The following is a 19,819-nucleotide window of genomic DNA, read 5'->3' as shown; positions in this document are numbered from 1 at the left end:
AAGCTCTGCTTAAAAGGAAAGGCCATAAGCTTTGTTTTTTTGGCAGAACTCTCTCTGGCCTTTATAACTCTCACACCTTTAGATATCAGTCCTTTTTTGCCTTCCTCAAATGGGGACCCCCAAATTGTCTGCTCCCCCACCCCACCCACACAGACACAAATAAACCAGCACTGCCTGAAACTCTTTTTTTATTATTTTCTTGGGCTATTAAAAAACAACACCCCATTTTTGCCCTAAACTCAGCAGGTCACAATTGAGCTTGGAGGATGGGGAAATCTTTGGCTGCTCCCTGCTGGGGGGATTGGAGATGCTCTCCAAAATTTCCACCCCTTGGACGGGGGGCGGGCGGGGGGAGGAGCTTTTAATGCAGATAAATTGCTTTATCCCTGGAAGGGATGCATAAGGAGTCGGCCTCGTTTTTGCTGCCCTCTCTTGTTCGCATCCGAATCCGCAGCAGACTCTTCTCTCTGTGGCTCTGAGAACAGAAGATTTTCAGGGGGAGCCGATCCCGGCAATTAGAAGTATTCCTAATTGGGACATTTGCTCATTGGGTTCAGTGTTGCCTGCACTGGCTGGCAGCAGCTCTCTGGCGTTGCAGGCAGAGGGGGGTCTTTGCCCTGCCCTGCCTGGAGATGCTGCTCTTGGGCATTGAAGCTGGAAACCTTCTGCATGCAGAGCAGCTGTTCTTGCTCCTGAAATAAGTGAAATGGGATTCTAGTCCTCATGACGACAAAGGGATGATCTAAACAGGAGCTGAGGAAGTGGCATTATGGGCTGGATGACCCCTTCCAGCTCTGTGATTCTATTTAAGTGGCGTTTGGGTGGCCCACTCTTCAGGGATGTTGTTGCTGTCTCTTCCTGCATGGAGCTTTATTTTTGAGGGAAAGGTTTCAGTCCAGCAGTCTTGCAGAAGGTCCCGGGTTCAACTCTCTACCCTACAGCATCATCAGGTTAGACTCGCAGCACCCCTGAGGCTGAAACCCTGGAGAGCTGCTGGTGCTGCTGCCAGTCAGTGTAGACAATAGCTAAATGGGCTCCCCCAACAGCCTGTCTGTGTAATGAACCTTTCTGGCTTTGCAGGCTCCATTCCTGGGTCACATCAAGACTCGGGTGCTGCAGTTGCCCCAGCTGCTGGTTTGGCTTATGGGGGGGGGGAGCGAAGGCTTCCTTTTGTCCAAAAACCTGTCCCCCCCCCCTGTTCCGTTTCCTCTTCGTCACAAGCACTTCAGGATGTGCAGGTTGCACGATGTCCCCCAAGGGCAGCTGCACAGCCGGCCAATGCGCGCCCCTTTCCGGACAGCACAGGACTCCCCGGCATCACACTGCAAAGTGGGAGAGATACGATCATCTTTATTGTCATTGCCCCATACACATCAATGAAATTGAAAAAAATCTACATCAGACATTCAGAAACCAACAAGCCTGCTAACCCAGCTATCCCAGCCTGGTTAGCCCCCTAAAAACTCGTGATATCCCATTTTTAAATACAATATACTCCCATAGAGACTACCTTACACTGCGTTTAAAACCAAAATTGCATTTGGATAGAAACTGTTTCTCAGGCGGCTAGTCTTAGTCTTTATAACCCTGGACCTTCTTCCAGAAGGCAGAAGCTGAAAGAGATCATTTCCGGGGTGCCCACTGTCCTGCGCTATCTCTGCCGCTTTCTTATGGCACCTGGAAGCGTAGATTTGATCCAAGGTGGGAAGAGTGCACCCAGTTATTCTCTCCGCAGTCTTTACAACCCTGGACAGCATTGTTCTTTCCCTGACCGTGCTGCTCCCAAACCACACACACACAGACACTCTCAACAGTACAATGGTAAAATGCCATCAACAGGTCCTTTGAGAGATTATTTTTCCGGAGGATTCTCAGACAATATAACCTCTGCTGTGCTCTCTTCATCAGGTCTTTAGTGTTTTCTCCCCAGGTTAGGTCATCTCTCAACTCCATTCCCAGATATCAAAACACTGAGACCTGTTCCACACACTTCCCCTCAATAAGAAGTGGCCGAATTCAAGAGACGGAATCGGAGTTGGAAGGGAACCTGAGGTCCTCATATACATTATAGAAAAGAGCACCATGGAAGGCTGGATGGGAGTCAGTGGACATGAGCACTATGTTCTGATGGCTGTTTAAAAGAATTGACAGAAACAACTTGGCTCAGTATTGCAATGTAGAAATATATATCACGATGTCTGAAAGAAGCACTGGCTGGCTTCAGTTTCCCCACATTGTGATTTTTACATAGCACGTGGCACATGATTCACAATATATTGCCAGGTCAAAAATTATGAAACCAATATCACAATATGGATTTGAAACCGGTTTTGGACGTTCTATCGCCCAGCCCTAATCAGTCAATGGAGAGAGCTGGGTGGAATCTGCCTGCTTGCACCCAGGGCCTTTCTGTAGGGTTGCCGTATTTCAAACAGTGAAAATTCGGACAGAAAAATTGTGGAGTTTTTCTTAGTTTGTATGGGAAAACGGCACTGCTGACATGGATTGCCATACATCCGGATTTTCCCGACATTTTTTCCAGTTTCTGCCTGAACACTGCTGCCGACCTCAGTATTCCATGTATGTCTGGGAAAATCCAAGCGTCTGGCAATTAGCTATCCATTTCACCATTTTACTAATTCTCTAGCTGGTGCATTCTCAGACTGTAGTCCGAGGAGCAGGGATGTTTGTGTGTGAAGAAATAATGACTGACAGATGCCAACAACATGCCAGCTCTGTCCAGTTCCTAGCCCTACTTTAGAGCAGGCCCATGGCAGTTACTGGGTGACCCCTAATTCAACTAAAGCATCTACAGAGCAGAACTGGCGTGTTCTTGGCATCTGTCAGTCATTCTCTCTCTCTCTCTCTCTCTCTCTCTCTCTCTCTCTCACACACACACACACACACACACCCTCTCTGCTCCTCAGACTACAGTTTGAGAATGTGTGAGCTAAAGAATTAGTAAAATAGTTAAATGGATAGATAAATGGTTAATTAGCGAGAGAGAGAGAGATCCATCTGTCTTGAGAGACAATGGAGTGTGCCTCTCAAGGGGTGAAGTCAAACCCCTGTGTTAGCCCCGATGTGTCCTCCCCGGGGCACAAGCCTGGGCTGTGTGTCTGGAGGACCTGGGCTGCCCAGATGACAAGACCCCCCTCTCTGCCTGGCTGATGTGGCCCAAACGAAAGGAAAGCAGAGCAAGACATTGGGCACCAGCTGGGCTGCAGGAGTTGCCGGGAGGAGGCGTAGAAGGCGCCATCCAACCACCTTAGGGACTCCACTCTGGATTTGTGGAGGGTTCACTCCTGAGCCTTTTCTTCTCCCAAAGATGTCCAGCAGGGCAGTGGAGGCATAATAATTCAGAACAATTCATAATGCAAGGGGAAAGTATGCAAGTCTGAGAATACTTACGGAGGGCAGCCAGCCCAGCTTTTTCTCAATGGACGGCAGCTGGTGGTTCTTCAGCTTTTCCAGAACCTCTTTCAGGGCTCCAATCTGCAGAGCAAAAGGGGTTCAGCTTTGCTCAGAGAAGTGTAAAACAGGCCCCCAAGGAGCTGAAGGGGTGCAGAGGAGCTGACGATTTGGAAGGGACATCCAAAAATTGCAGCGTTGGAAGGGACTTTGAAGGATCATCCAGCCCACCCCCCTGCCGGAATATTTTGCCCAACACGGAACTGGAACCCACGACCCTGAGATTCAGAGTCTCTTGCTCTCCCAACTGATCCCCCTGCCCTGAGCAACTTCCGCCCCACCAACAAGGATCACTTTCCCAGCTTACCATCTCCTTTTCCTCCTGGCTCTCCTGGGCACCCACACCGGCCCCCCGGAGTCCCACCACCTCTTCTCTGGCCCCCAAAAGCAAGAGGACGCACCCTATGCAGAGGATGGGGAGCTTGGAGCTGGCCATGGTGCTGAAGCAGGACCCGACTGCCTTCTCCTCCTGGCCAGCAGAGAAGGTTTTATAACCCCGGCTCTTGCAAAAAGACCCATTGGCGTGTCTGGTTTTCTATCTCCCCCCCCCCACCCACCCACCCACATTTTTTACGGGGGCTTGTCTTGGGAAGAGGTGTGGGTGGACCTTGCATTTTGGAGACAGACCTCAACGCCAACCCCATGTCACCTAATTTGCACCCGCAGGAGAATTGCCCCTTTGGGTGCCATGAATTTTTCAAGCAGCCATGTTGACTCAAAGGAGATAATTGCAAAAGTTTTCCCCAGGAGCTTGGCAGGATGTAATTGAATGCCCAGAGGCCCCCTCTTCCTCCACCCCCCAAAACACGCACACAATGGGGTCATTTCAAAGGGTTTCCAACTGCGTCACGGCCGGGTCACCCAATATTCTAAAGTAAATAAATGTCCATCAAGAGGAATTAGAGTCCACAGAGAAATGGGACTGTGGCAAGGTTTTTTCCTCCACCCACCCCAAATGCAATAAATTAGATCATGCTGAGAGTTTGAAGGAGACCTAAACACCTCCAGCCTCACTCAGGGGCCAATCGATTTTAATTGCTCCAGCTATTTGTCCGCCATGGGACCACTGGGGCCTCTGGAGCAGGGCAGGAGAAACCCAACAGATAAGTGTTAAAACTATAAAATCAGGAAGCACCATATAAATGTGTTAATATTGTAAAATCAGGGAGCACCCTAGAATCATGGAATTGCAGAGTTGGAAGGAACCCCAAGAATCATCCAGCCCAACCCCCCGCAATGCAGGAATTGCAGTGGAAAAACCCCTGCCGGGTGGCCACCCAACCGCTGTAGAAAAATCTCCCTTGAGGGAGAGCCCAGCACCTTCTGGCTGCGTTCAGAGGCTCAGAACCCCCACCTACCTGACCTCTGAACCTTTGGAGGGTCTCTTTCAGTTGGCATCAGGGCAGGGCACTTTGCAGCTGCTGAAAGACATTTGTCAACATCCTTCTTAAACTGGGGTGTCCAGAACTGGACACTGTATTCCAGGTGTGGCCTCACCAAGGCAGAAGAGAGTGGCACTGTGACTTCTCTTGACCTGGACTTCTGTTTTGGGGCGTCTTTGGAAACAGAAAATGCCAAACACAGGTGCTGGGTGTCTTTTTGCCAGGGTGGTAGTGTGACAGCCTCTGGGTTGCACAGAGCACTTTGAACGGCATTTTAAAGGCTCCCTCGTAAAACTGGAACTCGCAGCTATCCAATGATGCAGACAGATAAGAGGAAGGATTTCTTCGCCTAGTGCAGAGCTGAACTGTGGAACTCTCTCCCACAAGAGGCAGCAATGGCCACCAACCTGGATGGCTTTGGAAGAGGAGAGGGCTATTGAGGGCGTCTAGCCAGGATGGCTCCTCAGACAGAGGCATTGATGCTTCTGAATCCCAGTGTCTGGGAGTGCTGCTCTCGTGCTCAAGTCCTGATTACAGGTTTCCCTTTGGGGCATCTGCCTGGCCACTGAGAGAACAGGAAGACTGGCCTGATCCAAAAGCCAGGCTCTTCTAATGGAGCCTCCAGGTCCAGAGGCAGGCCACCTGGATTCCTAGGCCCTGGGAACCCTGATCCTTGGCCCCTGTGAGGACAGGGTGCTGGGCTAGAGGGGCCCCTCTTCTTAAACTGAAAAGCAGGCATGGATTGGGGCATTGCTGGCCAACGGAGAGCATCGGTGGTGGCAGGTTCGATGTAAAAAGTTTTTAATATGTGAGAAGTTTTTAATGTTGACATTTTAATGTATTTTTTATCTTTGTTGGAAGCCGCCCAGATCAGTGGGGTACAAATAATAAATCATCCTCATCATCATCTATTTAAAAAATGGAGAAAGTTTGTGTGCAATCCTTCCTCAGTTGTGGCAGGAGGCAGGGACACAATGGGACTCACAACCGCATACCCTCCAACATTTCCCTGATGGAAATGGGGACATCCTATTCCACAATAATAATAATGTAGTAATGTTCTTATTTATACCCCGCCCATCCGACTGGGTTTCCCCAGCCACTCTGGGCGGCTTCCAACATATATAAAAACATAATAAAGCCTCAAACATTAAAAAACTTCCCTATAAAACTTCCCTTTGCATAACTGCAGACCCTCCAATATTTCTCCAATGAAAATAGGGACGTCAGCCGCATGCTCTTGAATCCCAGGAATTGCAGGGGGGGATTAATGCCTCCTGACCGCATGCAAAGTTTAATCCCTGAGCAGGTTAAACCTTGAAGGGGCGGTTGAGAGTCTGAAAGGAGGGAGGAGGAAGAGTCACAGATTGCCTGGGCTTCATGTTGCTTTTCTCCCTAAAGTGCCCTGGTCTTTGGAGATGCCTCGTGGGCAAAGGTGGCTGGGGGAGTGGGTCAGAAGCTGGATTTCTCTCCATTTGGAAGGCTTCATAGAATCACAAAATTGTAGAGTTGGAGGGGACCTCAAGGGTCATCCAGTCTAACCCCTTGCAAGGCAGGAATCTCAGCTAAAGCATTCAGGGCAGATGGTCACCCAAGCTCTGCTTAAAAACCTCTAGGTAAGAAGAGCCCAGAACCTCCCTTCATCCTGGCTCAGGTTGTCGGGGGAGTGGCAGGATGGATGGCTGCCCATGGTGGTGTGTGCGAGTCCAGACTGAGGGCATGAGGCAAAAGGAAGGGCAGGCAGGTGACCGGTAGAGGGGGTGCTGCATGTACAAACATGAGCAGGGCTTGCTGGATCAGGTCCAAGGGGACCCATCTGGCCCAGCCTCCTGTTCTCACAGGGACCAAATGCCCCAAAGGACCAAGGAATGTGGATAGATTGCCTCTGGACCTGGAGGCTCCATGAGCGCCTGGCTGCTGGCAGTGTGATGCTGCAGCAGAAAAGGTGAATACTGTGTGTCCAATTATGGCTGCCACAATTGAACCTGGAACATGTGAAGAGGAGGGTGACCTAGATGATCAAGGGTCTGGAAACCAGGCCTAAGAGGAATGGTTGAAGGAGCTGAGGAGAATGAAAGGAGGTACGGTAACCATCTTCCAATATCTCAAGGGCTGCCACATGGAAAAGGAAGCAAGCTTGTTTTATCCTGCTCTGAAGGGCAGGACTCGAACCCATGGCTTCAAGTGACAAGAAAGGAGATTCTGACTAAACATTTGAAAAAACTTTCTGAATTTATGAGCTGTTTGACAGTGGAATGGGCCCCTCGGGACTGGATGACCCTCAGGGTCCCTTCTAGCTCTTTGATTCTACGAAAAACAGGATACTGAGATTGTGTATGCATGCACACACTGCACATTCAAAGCAGATGCCGCCTCCCAAGAATCCCAGCAACTTATTACCACACCACAACCTTCTGCAAAGTCCGTGGAAATCTAGAGCCAAAATGTACGCTCACCAAGACTATGTCTACCTGAAGCCCAGATGTGGCAGAGAGAGGGCAATGGAGACTTGCTTTGATTTAAATTTTATGTTGATTTTTAATGGGGTGATGTCTCTCACTAGGACATGGATTCACTGTCGCCTTATTGTTACACCAATAGATATATTTCCAGAAATAGCTGAAATTCCTGCATCGCAGGGGGTTGGACTAGATGGCCCTTGGAGATCCCTTCCAACTCTACAATCCTAAGATTCTATGTTTTTTTTAAATATGGATTTTTTTAAAGCCATTGATGTCTTTACTCTGAAGTCACTTCAGGAGATCACACAGGAAGCAATTTACAAATGGAATCAGATTAACAGCGCTTCTTTTTTTAAGAACGGCAACTTAAGCAATTTAAACTGATTTATTAATGAACAAACATGGGCTGTTCAAACACACCAGGCATGAAAACACACCAGGCATATATTGTACATTTAAAATGGTTTGGCTGAAAGAGGCCAAGAGAGCAGGGTCGGGCCTCCCTGATTCAAATGCCAAGCGCAAGCCCTTTGCCAAGACATTTGTTTGGTTCTGTTTGAAGGAACTGACACCCTGCTTCTCAGAGAGAAAATCCTCAGAATTTCCCCTTTCCATATATATGTGTGTGTCTGTGTGTGTGTGTGTGTGTGTGTGTGTGTGTGTGTGTGTGTGTAAAAACATTAACTCAAGGGCAGTTACAGGTGCTGCTTTTTATTAAACTACAGCACTACAGCTGCATCTTCAGAGGGCACAGGACCTGGATCCTCCCCAGCCACAGGTGAGGATGCTGGGGCCGTTGCTGTGGCAACCAGCATCTTCACTCCACAGGGGAGCCTTGCCCTGTTTCTGGTTGCCATAGCAACCAGGGAGATGAGCATCATCTGAGCCAGAATAGTGGCAGTGAAGGACAGAGAGGGCAACCGTTGCTTCTCTTTCTGGGAGGTGCCAGTAGCACCAGGTCACAGTCTGTTCACAAGGGCAACCCAGGCCAGGAGCGGGTAAAGGGCTTTTGCGCTCGGATCCTGTTAGTGGCTTTCCCTGTGGGGCATGTGGGGATCCTGGCCTGATGCAGCCGCCGGGCTCTTTCTTGCGTTCTTATGGAACCTCCAGGTCCAGAGGCAGTCTATCTGGACCCCCTTGGTTTTCATTGATCTATGTGTGTGTGGGGGGGGGTGCCTCTGTTTGGCTGGTTGGTTCTTTGGATTGCCCTGGCCAAGAGAAAGAAACTAGCTGCTTCAATTAACAACAACAACCACAGCAACTGCCTGGCTTTAATAATTATTTTGACTGTGTGATGTATTTTATTCTGTCCCCTGCATTTCGTTTTTTCATAGAATCATAGAACGAGTTGGAAGGGACCCTAGTGGTCATCTAGTCCAACCCCCTGAAATACAGGAACCTCAACTAAAGCATCCACTTGCACTCATGTTCGTTTGTATATCAAGTAGATTCTGCTTGAAATACGTTGCAGGTTGCAAATGGGGCCGCTATTATAGGTGCATGTTAAATCCTGCTCCATCGGAGGAAACCATTTGCTGCTAGAGAATCTCGTGAGCTTGTAATGCCAATTTTAGACAGCAAGGGGCAGCAGCCGGCTATTTTTCCAGCCTTTGGGCGCTTGGGAAGAATCTTCCCATGGAGATCTTGAAGGTTCCCTCAGCTCCACAGTAATCAACCTTCAGCAAATCCGAGCATAAGGAGCCCGAAGAGCCTGGAGCAGCTGGGTCAGGTCAAGGGGGTCCAGCACCCTCTTCTCACAGGGGCCGGCAAATGCCAGAATGGAGTGTGGTGGAGTCTCCTTCTTTGGAGGTCTTTAAGCAGAAGCTTGACAACCATATGTCAGGAGTGCTCTGATGGTGTTTCCTGCTTGGCAGGGGGTTGGACTCGATGGCCCTTGTGGTCTCTTCCAACGCTATGATTCTATGATCCAGAATTGCAGGCTGGACTGCTGTCTTGCCTCACAGACTGGATGAGAGCCTACAAACTGAAGCTCAATCCAGGTAAGATGGAGGCGCTGTTAGTGCGGGGTTCCCTAGACCAGATGGGGAGGAGATTGCCTGCTCTGGATGGGGTTACACTTCCTCTGAAGGAGCAGGTTCATAGCTTGGGGGTCCTCCTAGATCCTTTGCTGTCACTTGGCCTCAGTGGCCCACAGTGCCTTCCATCAGCTTCGGCTGGTGGCCCAGCTACACTCCTAGCTGGACAGAGAGAGCCTGCTGTTGTCTATGCTCTGGCAACCTCAAGGTTAGACCACTGCAGTGCATTATATGTAGGGCTTCCTCTGAAGACGGTTCGGAAACTTCAGCTGGTGCAGAATTCAGCAGCCAGGTTGCTGACTGGAGCAAGATGGTTTGAGCATATTACACTGATCCTGGTCTGACTGCACTGCCTGCAAATTAGTTTCCAGGCCCAGTTCAAAGTGTTGGTTTTGACCTCTGAAGCCTTAAAAGGTTCAAGACCACAATACCTGAAGGACCATCTTTCCCTGTATAAACCGACACAGACACTGAGATCATCTTCTGAGGCCCTTCTTCATGTGCCTCCTCCATGAGAGGTCCAGAGGGTGGCCTCTCGACAGGCCAGCCAACTCTCCACAGCTAGAACCAAGGTCCATACAATATCTCAAATCATGTTTCAAATCTCCTCCAGATCCAAAGGCCCCCACAGCTCCAATCACCTCCTGACCCAGATTCAGGACCCAAAGGTCAGTAAATCCCTGCATGAAAGAGTCTATCCAACCTTCCTTCTCCAGTCCAAGCAGGGCTCCAAATTCTGACTTTTTCTATATTCATTCATAAAAGGCCTCCACTTATAGTCCTTGATTTGCCTCTGTAAGGCTGGGGCTCCCACTTGTATTACTTTAGGTTCAACAACACGTCAGGCGAGGGGAAAAGAGAGGACCCAAATAATTACCGCCCAGTCAGTCTGACATCAATACCAGGGAAGATTCTGGAGCAGATCATTAAGCAAACAGTCTGTGAGCACCTAGAAAGGAATGCTGTGATCACCAATAGTCAGCATGGATTTCTGAAAAATAAGTCATGCCAGACGAACCTGATCTCGTTTTTTGACAGAATTACAAGCCTGGTAGATGAAGGGAACGCAGTAGATGTAGCCTACCTTGATTTCAGCAAGGCATTTGACAAGGTGTCCCATGATATTCTTGTAAAGAAGCTGGTAAAATGAGGTCTTGACTATGCTACCACTCAGTGGATTTGTAACTGGCTGACTGACCAAACCCAAAGGGTGCTCATCAATGGTTCCTCTTCATCCTGGAGAAGAGTGACTAGTGGGGTGCCACAGGGTTCTGTCTTGGGCCCGGTCTTATTCAACATCTTTATCAACGACTTGGATGATGGACTCAAGGGCATCCTGATCAAATTTGCAGATGACACCAAACTGGGAGGGGTGGCTAACACCCCAGAGGACAGGATCACACTTCAAAATGACCTTGACAGATTAGAGAACTGGGCCAAAACAAACAAGATGAATTTTAACAGGGAGAAATGTAAAGTATTGCACTTGGGCAAAAAAAATGAGAGGCACAAATACAAGATGGGTGACACCTGGCTTGAGAGCAGTACATGTGAAAAGGATCTAGGAGTCTTGGTTGACCACAAACTTGACATGAGCCAACAGTGTGACGCGGCAGCTAAAAAAAGCCAATGCAATTCTGGGCTGCATCAATAGGAGTATAGCATCTAGATCAAGGGAAGTAATAGTGCCACTGTATTCTGCTCTGGTCAAAGGCCTGGAAACGATGCCTTATGAGGAACGGCTAAGGGAGCTGGGCATGATTAGCCTGGAGAAGAGGAGGTTAAGGGGTGATATGATAGCCATGTTCAAATATATAAAAGGATGTCACATAGAGGAGTTTCAATTTTCAGTTACTTTTCCTCCTTTTTAAACGCAGAAGAGAACAATGGAAACAATATATTTCTCTTATTTAGCCATCTGTCAACATACTTTCTGTTCACAGTCAATGAACTCTCCCAAGACGTCAATCTTACTGGCAGCCCATTTCCAGGTTCAGAGCAGTGGTAATTTCATTTTTCACTCTCTCCTGCAGGCTCGCTAGGTCCAAAATTTCCCCCCTCTTCTCCTGCTTCCAAGGGGAGTTTAATAGTTTTAACCGATGGAAATTTAATCCCTTACAAAAGACTTTCCAAGGCTTTAACTTGCAGCGTCTTTGCTTCAATCTATTTACAAAAGAGGAAGGCGGACTTCCTGTTTGAAACCTTCCCGTTTCAATGCCAAATTAATAAATTTAAAGATCCAATTTTCCGTTCTACTCACGGGTAGTTGTTTAAAGTCAAATTGTCCACAGGAAAAAGTCAGCGCTCTCCGGCAACAGCGATGCGGCTTCACTCCGTGAAAGAAGCAGTCAATTCGAAGCACAGCGCCACTCACCCCACTTCGCTCCGGATCCCCAAATCAGGGTTTCCCCGTGAGTAGGAGAGGCGCAAAAGGTGCCAGCTGAATCCCAGGTTCACAAGCTTCTCCCGCCTGTGATTTCAGTGGGTCTCCGCCTTCGCCGTGGCGGTCAGACCCTGATTTCCACGGAGCAAATTCCTCCCGATCGGAGGAACTCCGCCATTGCCTGGAGGCGCCAACCCGGAAGTCGAGAACGGGGCCTTTTCTATGGTGGCTCCCTGTTCGTGGAACACTCTCCCCAAGGGAGATTCCTCTTCTTCCAGTTCTTTTGCTGATTAACATCCAGTGCCTTTTTAAAATGTGTAGGGGGGGATTATTGGTTGTTCTTGTTTTTATTGTTTTTGTAGTTATTTTTTTTAATCTTGTATTTTCATGTTGTGAGCCACCCTGAGATTTGCAGAGGGTGGTATAAAAATGTAATAAATAATTATAATAATAGGTAAAGGTAAAGGTAAAGGACCCCTGACAGTTAAGTCCAGTCAGAAACGACTCTGGGGATGCACGCTCATCTCGCTCTATAGGCCATTTGTTCGCAGACAGCTTCCAAGTCATGGGGCCAGCATGACTAAGCAGCTTCTGGCGAACCAGAGCAGCGCATGGAAACGCCGTTTACCTTTCCGCTATAAAGCAGTACCTATTTATCTACTTGCACTTTGACGTGCTTTCGAACTGCTAGGTTGGCAGGAGCAGCGACCGAGCAATGGGAGCTCACCCTGTTGCGGGGATTCGAACTGCTGACCTTCTGATCAGCAAGCCAAGGCTCTGTGGTTTAGACCACAGTGCCACCCGCGTCCCACAATTATATTATATATAATTATAATTATATTTATTATATATATATATGTATATGTATGTATGTATGTATGTATGTATTGCGGCACAATTCCTGGCAGGAACCCAGCCTGGTCAGCATATAGCAGCTGCACTCAGAGATATGCACTGCTTGCCAATTTGCCAAGTTCAAGGCACGGTTAGTAACACCATAACAGTTGGTGACCCATCTGGCCATTAATTCAGTTCGGATTATTATTGTTATTAATATATACATTTAGTTGTCTCAAATCAGATTGCAACTAGAGGTTTAAGAGAATAAAACATTATTTACTAAATGTGCTCATTATGCAGTATTATAACAAGGACAAAAGGCTTCCCCAACCCTGGGAATCTCAAGCATTCTCAAGAGACTAGTCCTTATTGACTAGGGAAGCCAAGATGATCCAGGGTCTGGAAACCAAGCCCTATGAGGAACAGTTGAAGGAGTTGTTTAGCCTGGAAAAGAGGAGACTGAGAGCCGTCTTCAAACATCTCAAAGGCTGCCATGTGGAAAAGGGAACAAGCTTGTTCTCTCATGCTCTGGAGGGTAGGACTCGAACCCATGGCTTCAAGTGACAAGAAAGGAGATTCTGACTAAACAACAGGAAGAACTTTCTGACAGCAAGAGCTGATGGACAGTGGAATGGGCTCCCTGGGAAGGTTCAGGACTCTTCTTCCTTGGAGGTTTTTAAGCACAGGTTGGATGGCATCTGTCCTGGATGCTTTAGCTGAGATTCCTGCACCCCAGGGGGTTGGACTGGATGACCCACAATTCTCTCATTCTGTGCTGCTGGAAGAGGGTGGCAGAAGGAGGAATTATTAATTTGCCTCCTGGCAGTGGGTGCTGCTCCTGCACTTGGCCACCAGAGGGCGGGCTCGCCTGTGAGTGCACAACAAAACTACTCTCTGGTCCCCATCATGTGCACGGCTGATCCTCGCGAGCCCCCGGCATCGTACCCACGCCAAAATTGTCCCCATAAATAAATACATACTGCAAATCCGCTTAATTAAATTTGTTCAATTTAATATCATTTGCATGTCTAGTTAGCTTCCTTGCTGAGTCGGGGTTCCAACCCCTTTGTCCTCCCAACCCCCCTGTGAGGCAGGTCAGGCGAGGAAATCATAACTGGTCATTCAATGAACAATGTGGCAGGAGGGATTTGAACCCAGAGCCCACTGCTAGGCTGTCACTCTAACCATACTGCTTCTCACTTGCCTTAATTTAATTTATTTTTAAGTTGCAACCTCAGATATGTAAATAGGTCATAAAATCTGTGAAAGAGATCAGAGAGATCAACTTCTCTATTTTGTGTGACCCTAGAACTTTCGGGGGGGGGGCGAGTTAGACAATTATGCGGAGCGGCAGCAGGTTCAAAGTGCACAATGTCTTTGGGCAGGTATAAATAACAACATTATCATTATTATTAAGAATAAGCCACCTACAACAAATGTATGGAACTCACTGCCACAAGATGTGTGGCTACCAGTTTTTAGGTGGTTTTACATCAGGGGGGCCTTAAGGCAAATCCATGGTGGGAGAGGGAGAATCCTGCCAGCAGCCCTTAGTCACCAGAGCCCCCAGGCTCAGGGAGAGTCAACAGACCAGCGGCGTTTCGTCTTGTGGGCTCCCTGAAGATGCCAGATGGTTCTTGGCCTGTTCTGTTCTTGGAGCAAGCCTTACTCTTTGAGCAATCCTCCAGCTCCAGGAGCAATCTACCTTGCCATGTTGACTGGAGAGGTTGTTTTCCTCCTGACCTTTGGAACTCCCTGCCTATTGACATCAGGCAGACTCATTCACTGGACTCTTTTTGGTGCCTGCTAAAAGCACCTTTGCCCACTGGTTCAGAAAGCTGATGCATGTTTTAATCTGCTTTTCCTCTTCTGTTGCTTAACTTATAATTTCTGCCTTAATAAGTCTATTTCCTTCAGTTTCTAGAATGGTAGTCGGAAGGGACCCTGAAGGTCATCCAGTCCAACCCCCTGCAATGTGCAAGGTGAGGATCGAACCCCAAACCCTCAGATTGAGTCTCATGCTCTTTTGACTGAGTGGTCCAGTTTACTAATTCTCCTTATTAATAATTTTATGGTTTTGTCTTTCCTGTAAACTACTTTGAGGTATTGTTTTTATTTTTTGCAGTGCATAAATTTCATGAAATAAAGAAATAGAGGCCTCTGAGGGGGTCGGGGGGTCGTCTGACCGTCCCCTGCTGGAGACAGGGAGGTGGGTTGGGTGGGTCTGATCCCGGCCGGTCCTGGTTCCTCCTTCTCCATCACATCTCCTCTTGCTCCTAGACATAATTCACTCTCGAAAACAGCACTTTTTGTCCCCATCCGAACCGGGCTGGGTTTGCTGAGTCGGGGCTGAGTCATCTCTCCTGCGCGGCGCGGTTGCAAAACCGGATCCTCTCTGGGTGCAAGCGGGGTCAAGCCGCGTGCCAGACCGATGGCTGACCCGTCACCCACTTTGGCAGGGGTCCGACTCGCCGCCAAAAAAGGAGAGAAGAGCTCTGCGCCTTTATTTCCTGAGTCGGGGAGTTGCACAGATCCTGCGTCTCGCCAGCTCGGTCGGGAGCGCGTTTGCTCCGGGGCAAAACTGACACTGTGGGATTTTGCAATTAGTGAAACCAGTGAAATTACTAGGGCGTTTGTCTGTTTTTAAGGGTGGGGGGGGGAGGTCAGAGAGAGAGAAAGAGAGAGAGAGAGAATGGGGTTTTGAAGAAAAAGGTGCAATTTACAAAGTGCAGGAATGGACTTCAGGCCTGGGGGGGGGGCGCGGGGTTGGGGGGGGGTTGTATTAGGGAGAGGTTTTTTGAGGGGTAGATGGAGCTCGCAAGCTGCATGCGTGGCTTTTCTCCCCACACACCCGAGAAAAAATGTGCAAGCTCCAGCGAGTGAGTCAGAGGAGTGTGAAACCACGAGTGATATTTGCACAGCCTACGCCACGCGCCAGCCCACGCCACGCGCCCGGCTGCTCCTCCTCCTCCTTGCATAGTGGGGAGGGGGGCACAGCGCCCCGACTAGCCCACTACCCTCATCAAAGCCCACTTTTATTTTCGCTCTCTCCGTTGCCAGCAAACACGTCTCTTTTATTTGAGTGCAACAGGTTTGCATTTAAAAAAAAAATCCCAATGATTTTGAAGAAAGAAAAGCAACCCCAACGGTTTTGTAGGGAAAGCCTATCCGTGCATGCTGATCCAACCGCCTGGCGTAATTTATTTTTGCAATTACTATAAATTTGGCGCTGTGTGTTGCATTGCCTTGCATTGCTTCTTTTTACGCGATTGCTGTTCTTATTAATTCCTATTTCGCCCTGGCTCCCTCCGATTGCAAAACAGGGACGCGCAGCCAGAAAGCTCCACACTGCGCCCGCCCCTGTTTTCTGTGGAAATCTTCTCCTAAGCAGGAACTGCTGCTGCTGCTGCTGCTGCTGCTGCTGCTGGGAAAAATAAACCGAAACTCGCTTCTTCTTTTTTAAGTGGGGGTGGAAAAGAAAAAACAAACACGCAATTCTTTGAAGCAGCAAAAAACAGCCGCGCAAGAGCAAAGCGCCTCCTTCGGACTTTTCCTAGTTGCAACATTTCTCCTCCCCCACGTGGTGGCCCTGCGCGCCTCCGCCAATCCGGGGGCTCCCGGAGCCGACCTTTGTGGCTCGAGAGCCAATCAGAAGGAGGAAAGGATCAATTCGAGCCCCGCCCCTCCTGGGGAGGTTATAAAAAGCGCCGTCAGCTGCTCTGGCCGAGTCAGAATCCATCTGCCGCCGAAGCAGCGTCTGTGCTGGACTGGATCTTAATTTCTCTTTTTGTGCATTGTTATTTTTCCTTCACCACTTTGGAAATCGCCTTGTCCTTCTGCTGGGATTTATTCGCAGGACCTTCTGGATTTTCTGGCTTGTGGGGAAACGTTGCTTTGCTGGAAGAAAGGGAGGAAAGGAAGAAACAACCCACCAATTTTTCTGGCATTACCTGGACTGGTTTTTCCCCCCTTTTGCGCCACTGTGGATTATAATTGCAACATGACTCTGGAAGAGCTGGTGTCTTGCGATAACACAGAAAACAAGTAAGTTTGTGTTTTGGGGGGGGAAAGTGGAGTGGAAGTTTCTGCTCTGGATTTTTTTGCTCCTGGTGCCAAAATCTCATTTGTTCTCTCCCTTCTTCTCCCCAAAAGGATGAAGTCAGTAAGTGAAGCTGTGGAGCAGCTCCTGGTGGCCGCCCAGAGGCAGGGGGCCTTGACAGTTGGGGTCTACGAGTCTGCCAAACTCATGAATGTGTAAGTCATTTTTTATTGCATTTTTTCTGGCTCCAGTAAGTGACTCTTGTGGTTTGTGTGTGTGTTTCAAAAGCAAGGCTTTGTCTGTGCCGCCAGTTTAGTTCAAATTCACAGGGCGTGCGAATCGTTGCTTTTTGAAACATACAAGCAACAATATTCAGTTATTTTCAGAAATGGATAAATGACGTTGCAAGGGGGGGGGAGGCAACTTTGATTTGCATCTAGGAAAGCCAAACCTTGCAACAATAAAAAAGTAAAAAACAGAAAACAAAAAGTAACTTACTTATAATATGTAACTATAGAAATAGATGGAAACAGGTAACTTTTAGTATATACACTTTTGTAACTAAAAAATAAAGCATGTAGCTTTTTAATGGGCAACTAAAATGCACATCTTCTTAATAGGTAGCTAAGATTGTGTAGCTTTTTAATAAGTAGCTAAAATAAAATATGTAACATTTTAATAGGTAGATAAAATAGAGTGTGTAACTTTTTAATAGGGGGCTAAAATGAAGCCAAATTTGCAAATGGGCTAAAGGGAGCAGTGGAGGCAGGGAACGGCCCTGGTTGGGGGCTTGGGCTGGAAAGAGCCGCCCTTAACTCTCCTGCCCCTTCCTCTCCCCAGGGACCCGGACAGCGTGGTCCTCTGCCTGCTCGCCATCGATGAAGAAGACGAGGATGACATTGCCCTGCAGATCCACTTCACGCTCATCCAGGCCTTTTGCTGTGACAACGACATCAACATCCTGCGCGTGTCTGGCATGGAGCGGCTGGCGGCCCTGCTGGGAGACGGCTCCCAGGACACCGCGGAGCCACAGGACCTGCATTGCATCCTGGTGACGGTGAGTTGAGCTGGCAGCGCCCACGTGGCCCTGGCATGCCCAAGTTTTCCTGGGACGGCGCCAGGAGAGGAGCCTCACCAGCTGCACATGCGGGACTCTCCTGGTTGGGAAATGGGGAGGGTGCAGGCCGGCCGGGCACAAGGAGCATCGGGATCAATGGAGTGCCCCTCCGGGGGTGAAGCCAAACTGCTGCATTAGCACTACCAAAGTGACCCTCTGGGGCACAAGCCTGGGCAGTGTTTCTGGTGGTCCACAAGCAGGGGGAATGCCCAGCCTGCAAGCCTTAGCCTTGCTACAGCAGGGGAGAGATGGGTGCTTTCACGTTGCATCCTGCAGTTTAATAGTGTTTTGTTTCTTAAAAAGAGAAGTTCTGGAGGTGGACAAATGTGAGGGACAGCTTTTCGGGAGGTCGGCCATCATGCCCTGGCCCTTGGGAGGCCCTTCCTACTATGGGAAGGGGGCATATCACCCCAACATGTCCAGGGGGGAAGGGAATAGTCTGTTGTCTCAGCGCCATTTGGGAAACTGACAAGCTCCCCTGACTGGCCCAGATCGGAATGTCCTTCCTCCTCCAGGGAGGGGAGGAATTCCTGAAATGTCATTTTTGCTCCTGTGTGTGTGTGCGTGTGTGCGTGTGTGTGTGTGTGTGTGTGTGTGAGTGAGAGAGAGAGAGAGAGAGAGAGAGAACACGTGCAGTTTAGCCCAGCCAGATGTGAGCTGTGTAAACAGCACTTCCTGAGCTGCCTTCTGGATTGCAGGATGGGGGCAGAATGCTTTTCTTATTATCTATTTGCCATGTTTATATGCCCTCCAAGAAGATACAGGCCCCTCAAGGTGTCATATGCAGTTCTCCTCCACTCCCTCGCTTAGTCCCCACAACACCCCTGTGAGGTAGGCTAGGCAGAGGTATAGTAACTGCCCCCCCCGAGCTCACCCCCTGAGCTTCATAGCCAAATGCAGGGATTTGAACCCTGGTCTCTCCTGGGTCCTTGTATTCTGACATTCTGAAAAGGATCTTGTTTTTGCAACTGGAGGTTTCATGTGCCTTCCCTCCCCGCTCTCTCCCACAGAACCCGCACACGGATTCCTGGAAGACCCAGGGCCTGGCAGAGGTTGCCAGCTACTGCGAAGAGAGCCGCTGCAACAACGAGTGGGTGCCCTATGTCACCCTCCAGGCTCGCTGAGCCGCCCCACAATGCCAGCTTGCCAACTGGGAAAAATAAACCGAGAAGGGAAGAGAAAGCGTTCTCTTTTGTTGTTGTTGTTAAGAAAAAAACTAACCGAAACCACGACTGGCCGCCCCAGCAGAAGCAGAGTGGTGGGTGGTGAGTCAGAGAGAAGAGGCGATGGATGGTGACGAGATCATCTCGATGGTGATGATCTTGGAGGAGGAGGAGGCTGCCTGGTGACCTGCTGACTTGCAAGCTCCTGCGTCAGCTGACTGCTCAGCAGGAAGAGGAAGAGGAAGAGGAGGGCCGCGCCTTCCTTTGTGCTGCCGGGAAAGGGATCTGCTGCCTTGGGGAGGATTGCACAGATGCCCTCTTGCCGAGAGAAAGGCAGACGGAAGCAGAATCCTCAGCGTCTGCGGGACAGCTTTACAAAAAAAAGACAGTTTGCAAATGAACTCCTTTTTTAAAAAATTAAAAAATGAACTGGATGCAGAGAAGTTCTTATTTATCTATTTAAGAGAAAAAACACGCAAAATGACTTTTTTGCACTGAGAGAGAATCGAATACATCTATATATTCTTATATCTGATTTTAAAAGCTGCAATAAAAAAAATTGTTACCTTCTGAAAGCGAAGCGTGACCTGTGTTTCTTGAATCTGCCATCTCTTTTGCCAACCTGGTGCTGTGCTCAGAGGCTTTTTTGAGCTGCAGGGGTGGGGGGTGTTTGCAGTCTTGGAGCACACCAGCTTTGCAAAGGCAGACTTTTTTCCATTGAGTTGGAAGGGACCCCTGAGGGTCATCTTGCCCAACCCCCAGCAATGCAGTCCTCAACAGGGTCGTGAGGTCATTGCCCTGCAAACAGCTGGTCACCTGAATTCTTTGTGGTTGAACAAAAGACTTCAAAGTAATTGATTGATTGATGTTTGACTTATTATATTTTTTAATGCCACTTTTCATTCAAATGAGTTGCAGAGTGGCTT

The 19,819-nt window shown here is 48.8% G+C and overlaps 2 protein-coding genes across 2 annotated transcripts; one reads left to right on the top strand and one right to left on the bottom strand.

The window, feature by feature from the left end:
• Positions 1 to 171: 171 nt before the first annotated feature.
• On the bottom strand, positions 172 to 3,917 carry LOC307207249 (cocaine- and amphetamine-regulated transcript protein-like). Its single transcript, XM_079961067.1, has 3 exons — positions 3,779 to 3,917; positions 3,412 to 3,495; positions 172 to 1,322 (listed from the first exon to the last, which is right to left on the bottom strand). Exons 1-3 carry the CDS (start codon positions 3,905 to 3,907, stop codon positions 1,215 to 1,217), a joined length of 321 nt encoding a protein of 106 aa, XP_079817193.1. The 5' UTR covers positions 3,908 to 3,917; the 3' UTR covers positions 172 to 1,214.
• Positions 3,918 to 16,292: 12,375 nt separating this feature from the next.
• Positions 16,293 to 19,468, top strand: GADD45B (growth arrest and DNA damage inducible beta). The gene is made up of 4 exons (XM_079961156.1): positions 16,293 to 16,618; positions 16,727 to 16,828; positions 17,454 to 17,670; positions 18,741 to 19,468. The coding sequence occupies exons 1-4, from the start codon at positions 16,575 to 16,577 to the stop codon at positions 18,852 to 18,854; spliced, it is 477 nt and encodes a 158-aa protein (XP_079817282.1). The 5' UTR covers positions 16,293 to 16,574; the 3' UTR covers positions 18,855 to 19,468.
• The last annotated feature ends 351 nt before the right edge of the window (positions 19,469 to 19,819 follow it).

The sequence above is a fragment of the Podarcis cretensis genome, assembly GCF_951804945.1.
Source record: "Podarcis cretensis genome assembly, chromosome: 18".
In the NCBI taxonomy this organism is placed as follows: Eukaryota; Metazoa; Chordata; class Lepidosauria; order Squamata; family Lacertidae; genus Podarcis; species Podarcis cretensis.
Note: the sequence above shows the minus strand (reverse complement) of the source record. Positions and strands in the feature narration are given on the sequence as shown.